The sequence below is a fragment of the Pagrus major genome, chromosome 9 (genome assembly GCF_040436345.1).
Source record: "Pagrus major chromosome 9, Pma_NU_1.0".
In the NCBI taxonomy this organism is placed as follows: domain Eukaryota; kingdom Metazoa; phylum Chordata; class Actinopteri; order Spariformes; family Sparidae; genus Pagrus; species Pagrus major.
In genome coordinates, this window is record NC_133223.1 from 34,855,385 (window position 1) to 34,874,181 (window position 18,797).

At 43.0% G+C, this 18,797-nt stretch overlaps 2 protein-coding genes across 2 annotated transcripts; both read right to left on the reverse strand.

The window, feature by feature from the left end:
- Positions 1-1,415: 1,415 nt before the first annotated feature.
- On the reverse strand, positions 1,416-2,363 carry LOC141002051 (olfactory receptor 11A1-like). Its single transcript, XM_073473211.1, has one exon. It carries the CDS (start codon positions 2,361-2,363, stop codon positions 1,416-1,418), a length of 948 nt encoding a protein of 315 aa, XP_073329312.1.
- An 11,670-nt stretch (positions 2,364-14,033) lies between these two features.
- LOC141002052 (olfactory receptor 11A1-like) lies at positions 14,034-14,987 on the reverse strand. The gene has a single exon (XM_073473212.1). The coding sequence runs from the start codon at positions 14,973-14,975 to the stop codon at positions 14,034-14,036; it is 942 nt and encodes a 313-aa protein (XP_073329313.1). The 5' UTR covers positions 14,976-14,987.
- Positions 14,988-18,797: the final 3,810 nt, after the last annotated feature.

Below are 18,797 nucleotides of genomic sequence, written 5' to 3' on the forward strand. Positions count from 1 at the left end.
TGGATTTTAGGAACTTGCTGGGAAGCATGAACTGGACGAGACCCACACTGACCGTGGCTTCTGCCTCACATCGCTTACTAATCACGTTAGCCATTTTCACCTGAAGCTAATGTCTGCAGCCATAAATAATAACTGTTACAGAAAGCCCAGATAATCAGCTAAGATCTGTGGAGGCGCTGTCAACTTTGCCGTCCAACTCTGAGAGAGGTGTGTGCAGCAGAGTCCCTAAATGCCTTATCTTGAAGCTGACATGTGAAAACAATATTATTGTAGATTACAACAAATGTATAAGGCACTGCAGATGGATAAATGCTTTGGTTTTGTAATGTTTATGAATTGAAAAGATGCAGCTTTTCTTTTGTAGACTGCTGTAGTCTGATTATTGGAAGGACTTTCTGAATAAAAAAGTAAGAAAAGTAGTCATGTGCAGTAATAAAGATCATTGAGGATGCCATACACTGAGATGCGTGGAGAGGTATCGAGAATAGTTTTGCATTCGAATCGTTGACAGCTGAATCGTAATCGAATCGTGAGGCAAATGAAGATTCACACCTATTATTAGTCAGTAAGCAGATCAATAAATTCTACCTGGCTTCAAGACTTTCACAAGAATATTTGTTATATACACAACAAAGAAGTAATTATTTCCCTGTTAATCAGATATGTTTACACAAAATGAACTTATGGTTTATAGTCTCTCAAGGTTTTGCCAAGTAGGGGTCATTGAACTCACCAGGAGTTGCAACAACAGTTTTGGTACCAACTGATAGCGCAGATACTGTAACTAATGATAGTTTATCATATCAGTTCCAACAACAGCAGACAGTTATGAGCACACTACTGTACAGGTGTGAACCATAGTCTCAGTATTTTGTATGTTATTCATGTTGCGTACACTGCTGAAGTGACAGCCCTATCCTTCACTGATTTTTCTCGGCTCAGAAATCGTCAAATTATCATTTCAATTCCCATTTATCCTTCAGTTGTGACAACATACGTTTAACAACTGTACAGTTCTTTTCATTTAACAACAGATATTTACTGTTAACTAACTTTAACTTTTATTTGTACATTTCTGTTTTATATTTAGGATTATTGACAGTAGTAGTTTATTTTTCTTTTCTTTCACTTTGTTCATTATGAGGAGCACAGTATCATCCAAGAAAAATGTGTCTTTCTGTGCCCGCCATGAAGGGAAATCCTCAGTCAGGATGCTGGTATGTCAGTGGAAGCTACAGCCCTGTAGTGGCTTTGTTGTAACAGTATCAAAAGACCAAGTTAGAAAATGTAGAGCGTCAACAGATTGATCAGTCATTACATATTACATTGTTCATGCTGATATTACGCTTTACTGTGTATCAGTCAGAGAAACAATTTCATACATTAAACAAACAAGGATCAGAGGAATTACCTAATCAGTTATCTGTGTTGATACATAAGTTCATTTTGGCAGGGCAGACCAACCTCTTGAGATGTTTAGAAATTTCTTTCATTTTTAGTCCATATATGATTGGATTAAAGAGAGGATGATACAATATTATTTGTAAAGTCATTATGAAACGAACAATTTTTGGAAAATCCGACTCCAATCCAATTATAATGACATCATATGCACACAAACATGAAAAGTTTATCAAAACGATCAAGTGTGGTAAACAGGTCTGAGCAGCTTTTCTCCTGACTTCACTACTACTACGATAGGATATTATAAGTATCCTGGTGTATGTGAATAGTATGAAGAGCACAGGGAGAAGTGCAACATTTAGCAAGATGATCATATCTCGTATAAGACGTGCCCCCGAGATTACACACTGAAGTTTGTAAACTGTATTATTGCAAAAAATTCCATTTAAAATAAAGGCACAGATTTTTTCTCTGGCACTCAATGCAGTTGGCACAGCGAGCTGAGAGGCAGGCAGAATCCAAGCGAAGACCAGGATAATACTGACAGTTGTTTTCCTCATTATAGCTGCATATTGCAGAGGTTTACATATAGACACATACCTGTCATAGGCCATGGCTGCCAACAGTAAGAACTCTGAACCACCTAAAGAGTAAAATATATGAAACTGCAAGAGACAGGCTGAATATGATATGATCTGTTTCTCAGATAAAAAGTCGATCAGAAGCTTTGGGTAGATGGCCGTGCTGAAAAGAACAGAGTTGACCAACAGAGCTGCGATAAAAATGTACATAGGCTCATGGAGGTTTTGGTGAATCCAGATGAGATACACAATAGTAGAATTACTGCAGATTATCAGAATATATACTGTGAACATAATCACAAAGTAAAGATATCTGTATTTTTCCACTTCCACATGCCCATCAAGAGTTATATATGTTAGATTTAATTCATCATCCATTAATGTTGTCAAAAACTCAATGATTTAAATGAGCAGATTGTATAACTGGCAAATAGGAGTAATACCTGAGAAAAGCACTGTCACTACATTAACATGTAACCTGAACTGGAGAGTCTTTTACATTTACAGTTACCTGACCTAAAGACACACTTTGTGCATTCATCTCCAGAACTAACTACGTGAACTGTTCGACTCTGTGTAATGTGTTTTTATCAGATTTCTTCACTCTCCATGGATCTCATTATGTCTTGTAACCAAGAACTACTACTGTGTAAACAACTTCATCAAACTCTAGAGGCCTGATCTTGTAGATAGGGTTTCACAGGAAAACTCACGTTTCACGAGACCTAAAGGTCGGGGTTGAAAGCCTTTTGCTAACTGGTCAGAAGTTTGGATGAGGAATTGTTAACATGTTTCAGAAGAGCCAAAGCCAGATGTCGGCATTGTACAGCCTGCGGGGCCCGTTCTGGCCCTGTCCATTCTGTCTGCCCCGCGAGGTCAATGACAATCCACACCATTTTACTCATTAATGTAAAAAGCATTGAATGAAAGGACCTAAATTGGCTTTTATTTTAAAACATTTGTGTGAGTGTGTTTCCTCCTGATACAGTTGTTTGACATGAACGATTGTTTGAAGTCACAGCGTAATCTGAGTGGGGATCTCCATTTTGTTTGTGCAACGCAGTTGATGGAGGTACAAACTGGAGTCACCTGCCACAAATGGGCACTAAAAAGCATAAGGTTAATGCCAAATGTAAAGTGTTTAATAAGTCACGGATGAGGTCAGCTGTAAAGTTGTTTGTTTGCAACAAACGTGGTCGCATTAAAACACTACAACTTGAGCCGTCACTTTGAGACAAAACACACAGAAATACAGAAATCTGTCAGAAGGTGAGAATGTGAGGACCGCCGAGGACTTGCTAGCTATAAACTATAAAAGCAGCAAGGACTTCTTACGAAGAACATGTAAATGTTTTAGTAACTAATTACTATTATTTAGTAGAGGCGTCGAAATTTCTCGATTATAAGATGCATCGCGATGCAGACGTGGAAGATTCTGCATCGATGCAGAGACAGAGCATAATCAAGAGTCTGCAGCTTATGCTGATTGTTGATTGTCTGGCCTCAGCTGGACAATAAAATTACGTTGCGACGTTGCTCCCATACTTTGACATGTGGGCATTTTAGGAACTTGCTGGGAAGCACGAACTGGACGAGACCTACGCTGACCGTGGCTTCTGCCTCACAAGCAGAGTCCCTAAATGCCTTATCTTGAAGCTGCCATATGAAAACAATATTATTGTAGATTACAACAAATGTGTAAGGCACTGCAGATGGATAAATGCTTTGGTTTTGTAATGTTTATGTATTGAAAAGATGCAGCTTTTATTTTGTAGACTGCTTCATCTTCATCTTCCTCTGCTTATCTGGGGTCGCGGTGGCAGCATATTCAGTAGGGAGCTCCAGACCTCCTTCTCCCCAGCAACACTTTCCAGCTCCTCCGGGAGGATCCCGAGGCGTTCCCAGGCCAGATGAGATATGTAATCTCTCCAGCGGGTTCTGGGTCTGTCCCGGGGTCTCCTCCCAGTGGGACGTGCCCGGAAAACCTCCATGGGGAGGCACCCAGGAGGCATCCTGTTCAGATGCCCAAACCACCTCAACTGGCTCCTCTCGACGCGAAGGAGCAGCGGCTCTACTCCGAGCTCCCTCTGGATGTCTGAGCTTCTCACCCTATTCCTAAGGCTGAGCCCAGCCACCCTACGGAGAAAACTCATTTCCGCAGCTTGTATCCGCAATCTCGTTCTTTCGGTCACTACCCACAGCTCGTGACCATAGGTGAGGGTTGGAACATAGATGGACCGGTAAATCGACGCCTGCAATACTGCAGACACCGCACCAAGCCGTCTGTCCACCTCATGCTCCATTCTCCCATCACTCGTGAACAAGACCCCGAGATACTTAAACTCCTTCACTTGGGTCAGGAGCTCACTCCGCAACCGGAGGGGGCATTCCACCGTTTTCCGGCAGAGAACCATGGCCTCAGACTTAGAGGTGCTGACCCTCATCCCGACCGTGTCACACTCGGCTGCGAACCGCCCCAATGCCTGCTGGAGGTCAGGGGCTGAGGAAGACAACAGAACCACGTCATCCGCAAAAAGCAAAGACGCAATTCTGAGGTTCCCATACCGGACACTCTCCTCACCATGGCTGCGCCTTGAGATGCTGTCCATGAATATCACAAACAGGATCGGAAACAAGGGGCAGCCCTGGCGGAGTCCAACACTGGAAATGTATTCGACTTTGTGCCGAGTATACGGACACAACTCTCACTTTGGTCGTACAAGGACCAGATAGCTCGTACCAATGGCCCCGGTACCCTATACTCCCTCAGTACCCCCCACAGTACTCCCCGGGGGACCCGGTCGTAAGCCTTCTCCAAGTCCACAAAACACATGAAGACTGGATGGGCAAACTCCCATGACCCCCCCAGCAAGCCTGCAAGGGTGAAGAGCTGATCCACTGTTCCACGGCCAGGACGGAATCCGCATCGTTCCTCCTGAATCAGAGGTTCGATGATCGGACAGACCCTCTTTTCCAGCACCCTGGAATAAACTTTCCCAGGGAGGCTGAGCAGTGTGATACCCCGATAATTGGAGCACACCCTCCGGTCCCCCTTTTTGAAAATGGGAACCACCATCCCGGTCTGCCACTCCAGAGGTACCGTCCCTGACCTCCACACAACACTGAAAAGACGTGTCAGCCATGACAGCCCAACAATGTCCAGAGCCTTCAGCATCTCGGGGCGAATCTCATCCACCCCTGGCGCCTTGCCACTAGGGAGCTTCCTGACTACCTCAGTGACCTCTGCCAGGGATATGGACGAGTCTTCCCTCGAGTCTTCAGACTCTGCCTCAGTTACAGAGGACGTGTTAGCTGGGTTCAGGAGGTCCTCAAAGTGTTCCTTCCACCGCCCGATGATATCCCCAGTCCGGTTCAGCAGGTCCCCTCCCTGACTGAAAACAGCCTGGGCTGAGGCCCGCTTCCCTTTTTTGAGTCGCCGGATGGTTTGCCAGAACTTCCCTGAGGCCGAACCGAAAGTCCTTCTCCATAGCCTCACCGAACTCCTCCCACACCTGGGTTTTTGCTTTAGCGACCGCCAAAGCTGCAGCCCTCCTGGCCCCCCGTACCAGTCTGCTATTTCAGGAGACCCCTGGGCCAGCCAAGCCCAAAAGGCCTCCTTCTTCAGCTTGATGGCTTCCTTCACCACTGGTGTCCACCAGCAGGTCCTTGGGTTGCCACCCCGACTGGCACTGATGACCGTCTGACTACAGCTCTTAGCGGCTGCCTCTACAATGGAGGCTCTGAACATGGTCCATTCGGATTCCATGTCCCCAGTCTCCCCCGGGATGAGCAAAAAGTTCTTCCAGAGGTGTGAGTTGAAGACCTGACGGACCGGGGCCTCCGCCAGACCTTCCCAGTTCACCCTCACTACCCGTTTAGGTTTCCCAGGTCTGTCCAGCAGCCTCCCCCGCCACCTGATCCAACTCACCACCAGGTGGTGATCAGTTGACAGCTCCGCTCCTCTCTTCACCCGAGTGTCCAAGACATATGGCCGAAGGTCCGATGATACGACCACAAAGTCTATCATCAACCTTCGGCCTAAGGTGGCCTGGTACCAGGTACACTTATGAGCCACCCTATGCTCGAACATGGTGTTTGTTATGGCCAATCCATGACTAGCACAGAAGTCCAATAACAAAACCCCATTCAGGTTCAGATCGGGCGGGCCATTCATCCCAATCACCCCCCTCCAAGTTTCCCCATCGTCACCCACGTGAGCGTTAAAGTCCCCCAGAAAAACTATGGAGTCCCCAGGTGGAGCCCCTTCCAGGACACCACCCAAGGACTCCAAGAAGGCCGGGTATTCTGAGCTGCTGTTCGGTGCTTACGCACAAACAACAGTCAGAGCCTTCCCCCCAGCGACCTGCAGTCGCATGGAGGCGACCCTCTCGCCCATCGGGGAGAACTCCAACACAGCGGTGCTCAGCCGGGGGCTTGTGAGGCAAATGAAGATTCACACCTCATCATCATCATCATCATCACTTTATTTCACAAAAGCCAATTAAAAGAAAATGCAGTTACAATCATGATTCCAAGCACATGTGTGAAAATGGGACACCCTGATAAGCTATACTAAGCTTGTAAATAGGGGCCCAGACATTGAAATAAAACAACATTTTACAGATACAATTTTCATTCTGCAACCTAACTCTAACCTAAGACTCGAGAAGCTTTATAAAATTACTCTAAATATCCTAAAATTCTGACAAAAATGCATGTAGACATGTAGACAATGGCACATGGAGAAATAACAGTGAGAATTATTTGAAGTATGTATTTTGTATAGAGAAGCCTTTTTAAACCTCAACCATACAGGGTTCTAAGATTGATCATATTTCAGTAGCAGCTGTTGTCTTAAGCTCTTTTTAAAGCCCGACAGAGAAACAGACATTTTTATAGTGCTTTCAAGCTCATTCCAAATCTGTGGACCTCTGCAGGTCACACTAAAACTTGTACATTTGAGTTTACATTTCTTACCCCTTACAAGTTGCTTTTTCCTAATATTGTGTGCATGAGAGGAAAAGTGAGTCGGGATAATTAATTACAAATTACTGCGCTGTAAAAGCACAGTGAACGCACCTGTGTCGCCTGCAGCTGCAGCAGTGAGTTTGTGGATCAATTGTGGTACGAGCGATTGACAACATGGCAGAAAAGCAGCCTGAGCCTTTAGTTGAAAAGAAAGGTAGGACAAGTTCGGTCATTTGGAGACATTTTGGCTTCAAATCGTCGGACGTGGAGCAGATAGAGATTGTTTGCAAAGTTTGTCATGCCGTCGTGTCTGCACCCCAGGGCAACACGACAAATGTATTTAACCATTTAAAGTTCAGCCATAAAGTGGTCTGTGACAAAGTATTGACGGAGCAAAAGACCCAAAAAAGTGCAAGAGCATCAACTTCAGCCACCGCAACACAGTCCTCCATTGAGGACACTCTTTACAATGCCACTCCATATCCCACCGGAGGAGGCTGTGACATTAATGCTAGCTAAGGACATGTGCCCCATCAGTACAGTTAGCAACCCAGGGTTCAAGACACTGGTCAAGACTTTGGACGAGCGGTACGTGTTGCCATCCCGCAAACACTTCAGCAGAGTTGCACTGCCTGCTTTGTATGATAAATGTTGCGCTGAAGTTGAAAAAGATGTCTCCACTGCCGAGTATTTTGCCACCACTTCGGATCTGTGGTCAAGCTGCACTATGGAGCCGTACATATCTCTCACCCTGCATTACATCGATGCAGATTTCACCATGAAGACAAAATGTCTCCAGACAGCATTTTTCCCTGATGACCACACAGGGATAAATATTGCTGATGGTTTGAAGCAAGCTATAGCTGCATGGGACTTGAAGGAGGAGAACCATGTGTGTATAACAACAGACAACGCTTCAAACGTCAAGCTGGCAGCCGAACTCAATGGCTGGATAAGGCTGCAGTGCTTTGGGCACAGACTCCACTTGGCCACAGGTGAGAAATTTTATTTCCTCCTGACTGTGTGACATGTGTGATGTTATTTATTAAATAATACATTAGAAAATATCAAACAGCACTACTGTAGCAAAAGTAAGGGTAGGCCCTATATGTTCAAATATTACTATGGTAAAAGTCACCTTAATATTTTACTTAAATGTTGTGGAGTGGAAGTAAAGTAGCAGAAAATGGAAACACTACAGTACAATGACCTAAAAGTTTTACTGAAGTACAGTTAGTAAATGCATTACATTGGAAAATATACTAATTACATAACTGAAAATAATGTGTGGTAATTTTCCTCGGAATCACTCAATAACCTGTGACATGTCATTCATTGGTTTTATTAATAGATAACATATTTCATGTGACCCACACTATCATCTCACTCAAACACTCTGTTTCACAGCATGATTTGTTGATTAAAGTTATGTTAATCAAAAATAAATGGTGTGATAACCATTGTATTTTTTTTTTTGTCATCCTAGAGAATGCAATGAAAGACAGCAGAATTGACCATGCGATGGGGGTCTGTAAAAAAGTGGTCAGCACCTTCTCCTACAGCTGGAGAAAAAAGAAGAAGCTAACAAAAGCCCAGAGGGAACTGAAGCTACCTGAGCACTCCTTGAAGACGGAGTGTCCCACCAGATGGGGATCTCAACAAGCGATGATCAACAGGGTCCTTGAGCAGCAGAAGGCCATCGTCCAGGTCCTCTCCAGTGACCGTAAAACCAGAAATCTGACCCCCAGATGGCAGGACATCGAGGTACTAGAGGCCATCAACAACTCACTAAGCCCTCTAGTTGAGTTTACAGATGCACTCTCTGGGGAGCAATATGTGAGTGTATCACTTGTGAAGCCAACTCTCCACCTCTTCCACACATCCATACTAGCAGTAGAGGAGAATGACACAGAGAGCATCATGCAGAAGATCATTGGTTACCTCAAAGAGAAATATGATGACTCAAAAACACAAGAGCTCCTCGACATGGCCTCTGCAGTGGACCCAAGGTTTAAGCTGAAATATGTGGCTGAAGAGAATCGAGAATCAATTGAAGCCAGACTGACATCTGAAATGAAGACTGTCATGTTAATACTACTACTGTCTAATACTACTACTACTAATAATAATAATAACAATAATAATAATAATAATTTATCATTACTATTTTAGCAGTAGTAATAATGATTGTATTAAAAATACATATTTGAAAGTAAACTCAATGTAATATAATGTAAACTTAAAATGTAGAGTAATACAATTATGTGTAACTACCATTCATTCAGGTGAAACATGAAATTCATATTGTCCTCAATGTGTTTCCCCATCTTCAAGGAGAGGGCCTCTACTAAGCCAACCACTATACCAGCTGCCGACACTGATGCTCCTACTGGTGGAGCACAGAAGAAGAAGAGGAGCTTGGGCAGCTTCTTCAAAGCCACAGAAGACACAGCTCCAGGACTATCTCCTCCTCAACAGGACCAGGCCATAGTTTGAGCTTCAAGCCTACATCCAGGCAAGGCCACTTGACACTGAGGCTGACCCACTTGAGTGGTGGAAAGCATCAGAGACACTCTACCCAGGGCTCTCCAAACTGGCTAGGAAATACCTGTGCATCCAGCGCCGCCCCTCCCTACACGCAGAACACGCGCTGTGCGTAGGGCCCCACGATCCATGGGGGGCCCCATTTTGCGCAAGGGGACACATTCTCTGCAAATGCGCAAAGGATGCGCATCGCTGCCGTGAGGCGCGCGTAGAGCACCAAGTCAGCCCGAGGCAGGAGAGAAAAAAAAAAAACGAGTAATCTGACACCGCACACGTTGGCGCAATGATTGACAGCACGCAGCATCTGACCAATCAGCGGTCAGATGCGCCGACAGGCAGTTGGATGCAGGTGGAGAGATGGCCTCCAAACGGCAATATGAATCGGGAGAAAGCAAAAGAAAGACAAAGTCAAAACAAGAGGAGGAACACCCCAGCTGCTAGCCTGCTAATCATGAGACAGAAGAGAGGATAATTCTGGACTGGAGATTAAATTTTCCAGCGGCCCTGATTATCATTTATTGAATGTCTTGTTAACTGCATATACATTCACCTCTGTTGAAAAAGGAGTGGTTAATTGACCAGTTGGTGGTCGTATGTTGGCTCAGGTTTATAGCCTATCAATCTATGCTATCAATAGAAGTTTTGGGCTATTTTTATGGAGGTAAAATGTCGCCATCTCTTGGTGAATTTAAGATAATCCTTTATTTGACCCACAATGGAGAAATTTAAAGCGTTGCAGCAGCAAACAGCAGTATAGGAATATAGAACCTAAGTACAAAATGTAAAAATAAGTATATAAAAATATTTAAATATAGAGGTATCAAATAGCGGCAATAGCTCAGTCCGTAGGGACTTGGCTTGGGGGCTCAGATGTGGCTGGTTCAAGTCCCGCTCGGACAAAATAAAATTCTGCTTAGGGCCCCAATTTGGCCAGGGGTGGCCCTGTGTGCATCCCTGCCACAAGTGCTGCATCAGAGCGGGTTTTTAGCACAGGTGGAAATGTTGTCACCTGCCTTCGTTCATCACTGAAGCCAGACCAAGTGAACAGGCTGGTTTTCCTTGCCAAAAACCTGTAGGAAGTAAACTGCAGGGAGAACAGTCTGAGTGCATGTAGACTGGGTATTTATTAATTTTTTATTGCTATTATTTTTATTATTATTTATATATTATTATTATTATTATTATTATTATACTTTTTTACTTATTACTAATTTATTTCTGGTTCTTTTTCTAAAAGTTATTTTTAAAGTTGAGTTTTGGTGGCTCAATAACACTTTTTTTCAAATCAATGAATAATTGTGTTTATTAATCGTGATTTCAATATCAATCAAAATAATCGTGATTATTATTTTTTCCATAATCGTCCAGCCCTAATATGTATTACACCATATAACATTACAATAGTTTAAGTGAGGCTCAAATAGAGATCGATACAAGGTTAAAAGAGCTTCAAGTGGGAGAAAATGTATTAGCTTGAAAAATAAGCCAACATATTTGGAGATTTTTTTTGACAACTTGTCAATATGCTTCTTAAAATTCAAATATCAATTTAGACCCCCAAAAATTTTGTGGATTTTACTCTCTCAATAATTCTGCCATTTATCTTAATACATATATGTTCAACATTATTTCGGTTTCTGTTTGAGCAGAATACAACAAAATTAGTTTTGTTTATATTCAAGGATAATTTATTGCATTTAAACCAGGTGTCCACCTTAACCAATTCCGCATTTACATTATTTGGGAGATTATCAGAATTTTTGTTTGACAAAAATAAATTTGTATCGTCAGCAAATATTAATTTGTGTAAAATACTAGAAGAGTTTACAAAATCATTTATATATACAATAAAGAGGAGTGGTCCTAATATTGACCCCTGTGGGACACCATATTTGATGGATTTACTTTGAGATTTGATATCATTTACATGTACATATTGCCCCCTTCCATACATATAACTTCTAAACCATCTAAGTGCTGTGCCCCTGACAGCATAATGCTGCAGTTTGCCTAAGAGGGTTTCAAAATCAATAGTATCAAAAGCTACATTCACCTTTATCAATAGCATCATTGATTTTTTCAATCAGGTCAAGAATTGCCATACAAGTAGTTCTCTTTTTCCTAAAGCCATAATGTGATGTGACGAGAATATTCAACTCATCTAAGTAATCACTGAGTCTACAATAGACAATTTTCTCCAGTACTTTTCTCCAGGATAGTGTGGGGAGTATAGATATTGGTCGATAGTTATGCATGTTATTTTTGTCACCAGACTTAAACACTGGGATAATTCTGGCAATCTTAGTCATTTTAGGTACCACCCCACAAAGCAGAGAAAGGGTGAAGGAATAAACAAGTGGATCCACGATTTCATTCAGAATGGCTTTTTAAGATTTTACTACAGATACCATCCACACCTGCTGTATGGGAGCTTTTCATGCTCGTAATAACTTTAGAGATTTCATTTTTGTCAGTTGGCGTTAAAAAAAAAAGAATTTAAGTTATTACCTTGAAGGTATGGAAAATTGGCGCCCTCTGGTGGGCTGATAGTTTTTGAGAGATTTTCTCCTATGGAGGTGAAATAATCATTAAAATTGTTTGCAATATCATTACTGTTGGAAGTAGTTATCGTATTTTGTGCGAGTTTGGTGTCGGGAAGCACAGTGGTTCTTTGACCCCGGCTGAGGACTTCATTGAGCACCTTCCAGGATTGCTTTGGATCACCCCGAGAAGCCTTTATAAGCTCGGTGTAGTGTTTTCGCTTACTTATTCGTATTACATGTGAGTACGATATGAAAGTGGTCTGTAATGTCTGAAAGAATTACTCCTGAGTCGATATGAGCATTGTGAATATTGGTGATAATATTATCGATGATTGACTTGCTGGATTGTGTTACTCTAGTATATATATTTATGGTAAAAAGAATGAGGAGTAAAGGGTGTTCATGAAGTCATTTTTGCATTATTGTCTTTGGATATAACAATGTTAAAATCCCCGAGGATAAAACAGTTTTTATTAGTTTTGTTTATACAATATAAAAGTTTATCTAATTTAGTCTTAAAAGTATCGATGTCAGAATCTGGGGGTCGATATATCACACCTACAATGAGGTTTTTTCCATTGTTTACATTAATCTCAATGAATAGAGAGTCCGAATGTCCATCATCAATAATGAGGTCATCGCAAATACTCACAGAGTGTAGTGAGTCTACATATAAGCACATTCCACCACCTGATCTACCAAGTTTATTTCTGCTATATAATGTATATCCATCCAGGTTGAGAATATCCAGGTACGAGCTTTCATTAATCCAGGTTTCACAGCACCCAATTACATCAAATCTATGGCCCAGACTCGCTAAAAGGGAGACCAGACCATTGTGATGTTTATTCAGGCTTCTAATGTTTAGGTGTAACAATGAAAGTGAGTATTTATTTTTGTTTTTTATATATTTGCGTTTTTCCGGTATATAGTGCTTACAATTTAGCTTCTCATCGGTGTCAAAGCAATGCTGTTCAGGTACTTGACAATTTTTCTCACAGGTTATCTCATCAAAGCCCATTCAAAAAGTGGTGCATTATAGAGAGTGCCAGGTGTCTGATATCTAATGTATGTATGATTTCGAGTCATGCTAATAAACTTCATATCTATGAATCCTAACTAATCTAAAAACTTTAGGGTAGAATGATATTATTGTAATAAAGAAATACTAACGAAAACAAAGATAAAGAAAAATAAAGAGAGATAAAGAGAGAAAATAGGTTTAGAAAACAGATATGTTTACACAAAATGAACTTATGGTTTATAGTCTCTCAAGGTTTTGCCAAGTAGGGGTCATTGAACTCACCAGGAGTTGCAACAACAGTTTTGGTACCAACTGATAGCGCAGATACCGTAACTAATGATAGTTTATCATATCAGTTCCAACAACAGCAGGCAGTTATGAGCACACTACTGTACAGGAGTGAACCATAGTCTCAGTATTTTGTATGTTATTCATGTTGCGTACACTGCTGAAGTGACAGCCCTATCCTTCACTGATTTTTCTTGGCTCAGAAATCGTCAAATTATCATTTCAATTCCCATTTATCCTTCAGTTGTGACAACATACGTTTAACAACTGTACAGTTATTTTCATTTAAGAACAGATATTTACTGTTAACTAACTTTAACTTTTATTTGTACATTTCTGTGTTATATTTAGGATTATTGACAGTAGTAGTTTATTTTTCTTTTCTTTCACTTTGTTCATTATGAGGAGCACAGTATCATCCAAGAAAAATGTGTCTTTCTGTGCCTGCCATGAAGGGAAATCCTCAGTCAGGATGCTGGTATGTCAGTGGAAGCTACAGCCCTGTAGTGGCTTTGTTGTAACAGTATCAAAAGACCAAGTTAGAAAATGTAGTAACGTCAACAGATTGATCAGTCATTACATATTACATTGTTCATGCTGATATTACGCTTTACTGTTTATCAGTCAGAGAAACAATTTCATACATTAAACAAACAAGGATCAGAGGAGTTACCTAATCAGTTATCTGTGTTGACATAAGTTCATTCTGGCAGGGCAGACCAACCTCTTGAGATGTTTAGAAATTTCTTTCATTTTTAGTCCATATATGATTGGATTAAAGAGAGGATGATACAATATTATTTGTAAAGTCATTATGAAACGAACAATTTTTGGAAAATCCGACTCCAATCCAGTTATAATGACATCATATGCACACAAACATGAAAAGTTTATCAAAACGATCAAGTGTGGTAAACAGGTCTGAGCAGCTTTTCTCCTGACTTCACTACTACTACGATAGGATATTATAAGTATCCTGGTGTATGTGAATAGTATGAAGAGCACAGGGAGAAGTGCAACATTTAGCAAGATGATCATATCTCGTATAAGACTTGCCCCTGAGATTACACATTGAAGTTTGTAAATTCTATTATTGCAAAAAATTCCATTTAAAATAAAGGCACAGATTTTTTCTCTGGCACTCAATGCAGCTGCCACAGCGACCTGAAAGGCAGGCAGAATCCAAGCGAAGACCAGGATAATACTGACAGTTGTTTTCCTCATTATAGCTGCATATTGCAGAGGTTTACATATAGACACATACCTGTCATAGGCCATGGCTGCCAACAGTAAGAACTCTGAACCACCTAATGAGTAAAATATCTGAAACTGCAAGAGACAGGCTGAATATGATATGATCTGTTTCTCAGATAAAAAGTCGATCAGAAGCTTTGGGTAGATGGCCGTGCTGAAAAGAACAGAGTTGACCAACAGAGCTGCGATAAAAATGTACATAGGCTCATGGAGGTTTTGGTGAATCCAGATGAGATACACAATAGTAGAATTACTGCAGATTATCAGAATATATACTGTGAACATAACCACAAAGTAAAGATATCTGTATTTTTCCACTTCCACATGCCCACCAAGAGTTATATATGTTAGATTTAATTCATCATCCATTAATGTTGTCAAAAAAACTCTGTGAATAAGAGACAGATTATCCAACTCACAGATGTGAGTAAAAGAGAGAGTCTTAGTTACCTGACCTTCAAACAACCATTTGAGACTAGGCAGTTTATTTTATCAGATTGCGTCGCACTCTGTGGACCTCATTAAAGTTGTCACCAAGAACTACTAATATGTTAACAGCATCTGAAGACTCCAGAGGCCTGACCTCGTTGGCAGCCTCAGTGTTTTTGAAACTCTAAGTGTGTCAGGATATCTAAATGCCGGAGTTGAAAAATGTAGTCACAAAGCCTTTTGCTAGTTTGTCAGAAGCTTGGATGAAGTGTTAATATGTTTCAGGAGACTTAAAGCTCTGGTCTACGATCTGAGAAAGATCTGAAAAAAGCATCCCCCCCCCACACACCCCTCCCCTCTGTGCTCCTTAACCCCTCCCCTCCGAGCTCGTATCGCCCTCCCCTCAGAGCCTCCCGCGACACACCCCCTCCCCTCGGAGCCTCCCGCGACACACCCCCTCCCGCAACATGCACCAAGAGCGACAAGCCGGCAGAAACCAAATACGGCGGCAGCTTTGAATGCGGAGTAACGATGTCGGATTCACAGGTAAAGTTATTACAAATGCACGTTGAAACGTAAATCTTGTAAGTCATTACAATGTCCACAGCTAAGCTCTACAGCCAAGCTAGCGTAATGTCATTAGCATGTTACAGCTACGTTATGTTACAGCTACGTAATAAGTTACTATTTATCAACAGCTAAGTTAGCCACTTCTAAAAGTTATTGAGGGCCAATAGACTAACAGATGCTGCCGTCAGCTTTAATCACAACGATCGCTTCCACATTGTGGCTGAAAACTAAACCTGCATGAGCCTCGGACCAGCTGTGTCCCAGCTGTTGTCTGAGTAGCACCAGACCATGACACAAACGTGCCGTAAACCCTAATCTCTTGTTTATGACAGATAAGACACACAAATACACACATCGTAACGCGTATATGAAAATCCATCATAGTGATTTAGCAAAGGCTTCGTTGAAAACAAATGGACAAGACCGGGAGGAGGGTTAGCAAAACAGCTGAGTAGTGACCGGGCGAGAGGTTGTTATGGAGAAATAAATCCAGACAGGATGAATGAAACCCCAACATGAAGCAGAGGGGTTTCATTCATCCATTCATTTATCTTACTTGCATTACTTGCTGCTTCATTTAGCTGCCACGAGCAAATAAATGATTTGGTGTAAACATGATAGCAATATTAGCTTATAATGCTAACATAGAGGCTAACGTCTCCGTCGAACAAGTAAACAAGTGTTGACAATATTGCAGAGACAGAAATTGATTTGATGCCGTCTAATAACACAGAAAGAAACTAACGGCAGCTTTCACAGTCACAAGCCAGCATCGGCATAAAAGTTATATGTCACAACATCCACAATAAAGATGAAAGATTACCTGCTCAGGGCCAAACAAACCTCTTGCCCGCTTGTAGTTTCAACTGCGGAAGTGGGTTGGGACGAGACGTGACCAGTAGCAGGAGAGTGAGCGAGGGGATTGGATGGAAAAATTGACCAATAGCAGCCATGCGGTCCTGCTATTGGTCCTGAATGAGGATTTCCCTTCATCGCGGGCACAGAAAGACACATTTTTCTTGGATGATACTGTGCCCCTCATAATGAACAAAGTGAAAGAAAAGAAAAATAAACTACTACTGTCAATAACCCTAACCCTGAGGGAGTATAGGGTACCGGGGCCGTTGGTATGAGCTATCCGGTCCTTGTACGACCAAAGTGAGAGTTGTGTCCGTATACTCGGCAAAAAGTCGAATACGTTTCCAGTGGGTGTTGGACTCCGCCAGGACTGCCCCTTGTCTCCAATCCTGTTTGTGATATTCATGGACAGGATCTCAAGGCGCAGCCTGGTGAGGAGAGTGTCTGGTATGGGAACCTCAGAATTGCGTCGTTGGCTTCCTCAGCCCCTGACCTCCAGCAGGCATTGGGGCCATTCGCCAGGCAATCTGAGGCCATGGTTCTCTGCCGGAAAACAGTGGATTGCCCCCTCCAGTTGGGGAGTGAGCTCCTGACCCAAGCGAAGGAGTTTAAGTATCTCGGGGTCTTGTTCACGAGTGATGGGAGAATGGAGCATGAGGTGGACAGACGGCTTGGTGCGGCATCTCTCGATTGACTGGTCCATCTATGTTCCAACCCTCACCTATGGTCACGAGCTGTGGGTAGTGACCGAAAGAACGAGATCGCGGATACAAGCGGCTGAAATGAGTTTCCTCCGTAGGGTGGCTGGGCTCAGCCTTAGGGATAGCGTAAGGAGCTCAGGAGGTCTGGAGCTCCCTACTGAGCCTGCTGCCACCGCGACCCGACCCCGGACAAAGCGGAAGTTGATGAGATGAGATGAGATGATGTCTGGTAGAGGTCTGGAGAGGAATGAGGATCATCACTGGATTCAGCTCAGCTGGCAATAGAGGAGTTGAAGGCAGCGTGGACCGGGCCAATGAACTCAATCTGTTTTTTAACAGATTTGATACTGAGGCCCCTTCACCCCCTGCTAACACCACCATCAACCCTACTACTGTCTGCCAACCACCACCTTCTCCACCCCCTCTCCCTCCTTACAGCCTTTCATCCTCCTGTGAGATCCCTCCTCACACCTCCTCCCTGGTTTCCAGACTCACTACACATTACAACCCAATAACTCTACACCTCCTCCTCCCTTACCTGTCACCTCTACAGTGAGCATCACAGCTGACCATGTTAGGAGACAGCTGGTGAGACTCCACTCGGCCAAGGCTGCGGGTCCTGATGGTGTCAGCCCCAAGGTGCTCAAAGCCTGTGCCCCCCAGCTATGTGGAGTACTTCACAATGTCTTTAGCATGAACCTGAGTCTACAGAGGGTCCCTGTGATGTGGAAGACATCCTGCCTTGTCCCTGTGCCGAAGACGCCACGTCTGTAGACGCCACAGGTCTGTAGTCCTTGAAGCCAGGACTACAGACCTGTGGCACTGACCTCCCACATCATGAAGACTCTGAAGCAGCTCCGGCCCTCAGTCAAACCACTCTTGGACCCCCTACAGTTCACCTATCAGCCCCAAGTTGGAGTTGAGGATGCCATCATCTATCTGCTCAACCGTGTCTACGCCAACCTGGACAAACCAGCGAGCACTGTGAGAGTCATGTTTTTTGACTTCTCCAGTGCATTCAACACCATCCGTCCAGCTCTACTGGGTGAGAAGCTGACAGCAATGCAGGTGGATTCCCCCCTTGTGACCTGGATTGTTGACTGTTTGACTGGCAGACCACAGTATGTGCGCTTACAACACTATGTATCAGATAGGGTTGTCAGCAACACTGGGGCCCCACAGGGGACTGTCCTCTCTCCCTTCCTCTTCACCCTCTACACCACAGACTGTAACTACTGCACAGTAACCTGTCATCTCCAGAAGTTCTCGGATGACTCAGCAATACTTGGATGTATCAGTGAAGGTGCTGAGGATGAGTACAGGACTGCTGTGGACAACTTTGTCACATGGTGTGAGCGGAACTATCTACAGCTCAATGTGACAAAGACCAAGATACTGGTTGTGGACCTGAGGAGGACCAAAGTGCCGTTGACCCATGTTTCCAACCAGGGGGTCAGTGTGGACATTGTGGAGGATTATAAGTATCTGGGGGTCCACATTGATAATAAACTGGACTGGATAAAGAACACTACAGGAAGGGACAGAGTCATCTCTTTTCTGAGACGACTGAGGTCATTCAACATCTGCCGGACTATGCTCAGGATGTTTTTTTTTTTAGGATGAGTCTGGGGTG

Excerpts from the sequence above, each read along its gene's own strand:
- LOC141002051 (XM_073473211.1), bottom strand. The coding sequence starts at position 2,363 with ATGGATGATGAATTAAATCTAACATATATAACTCTTGATGGGCATGTG.
- LOC141002052 (XM_073473212.1), bottom strand. The coding sequence starts at position 14,975 with ATGGATGATGAATTAAATCTAACATATATAACTCTTGGTGGGCATGTG.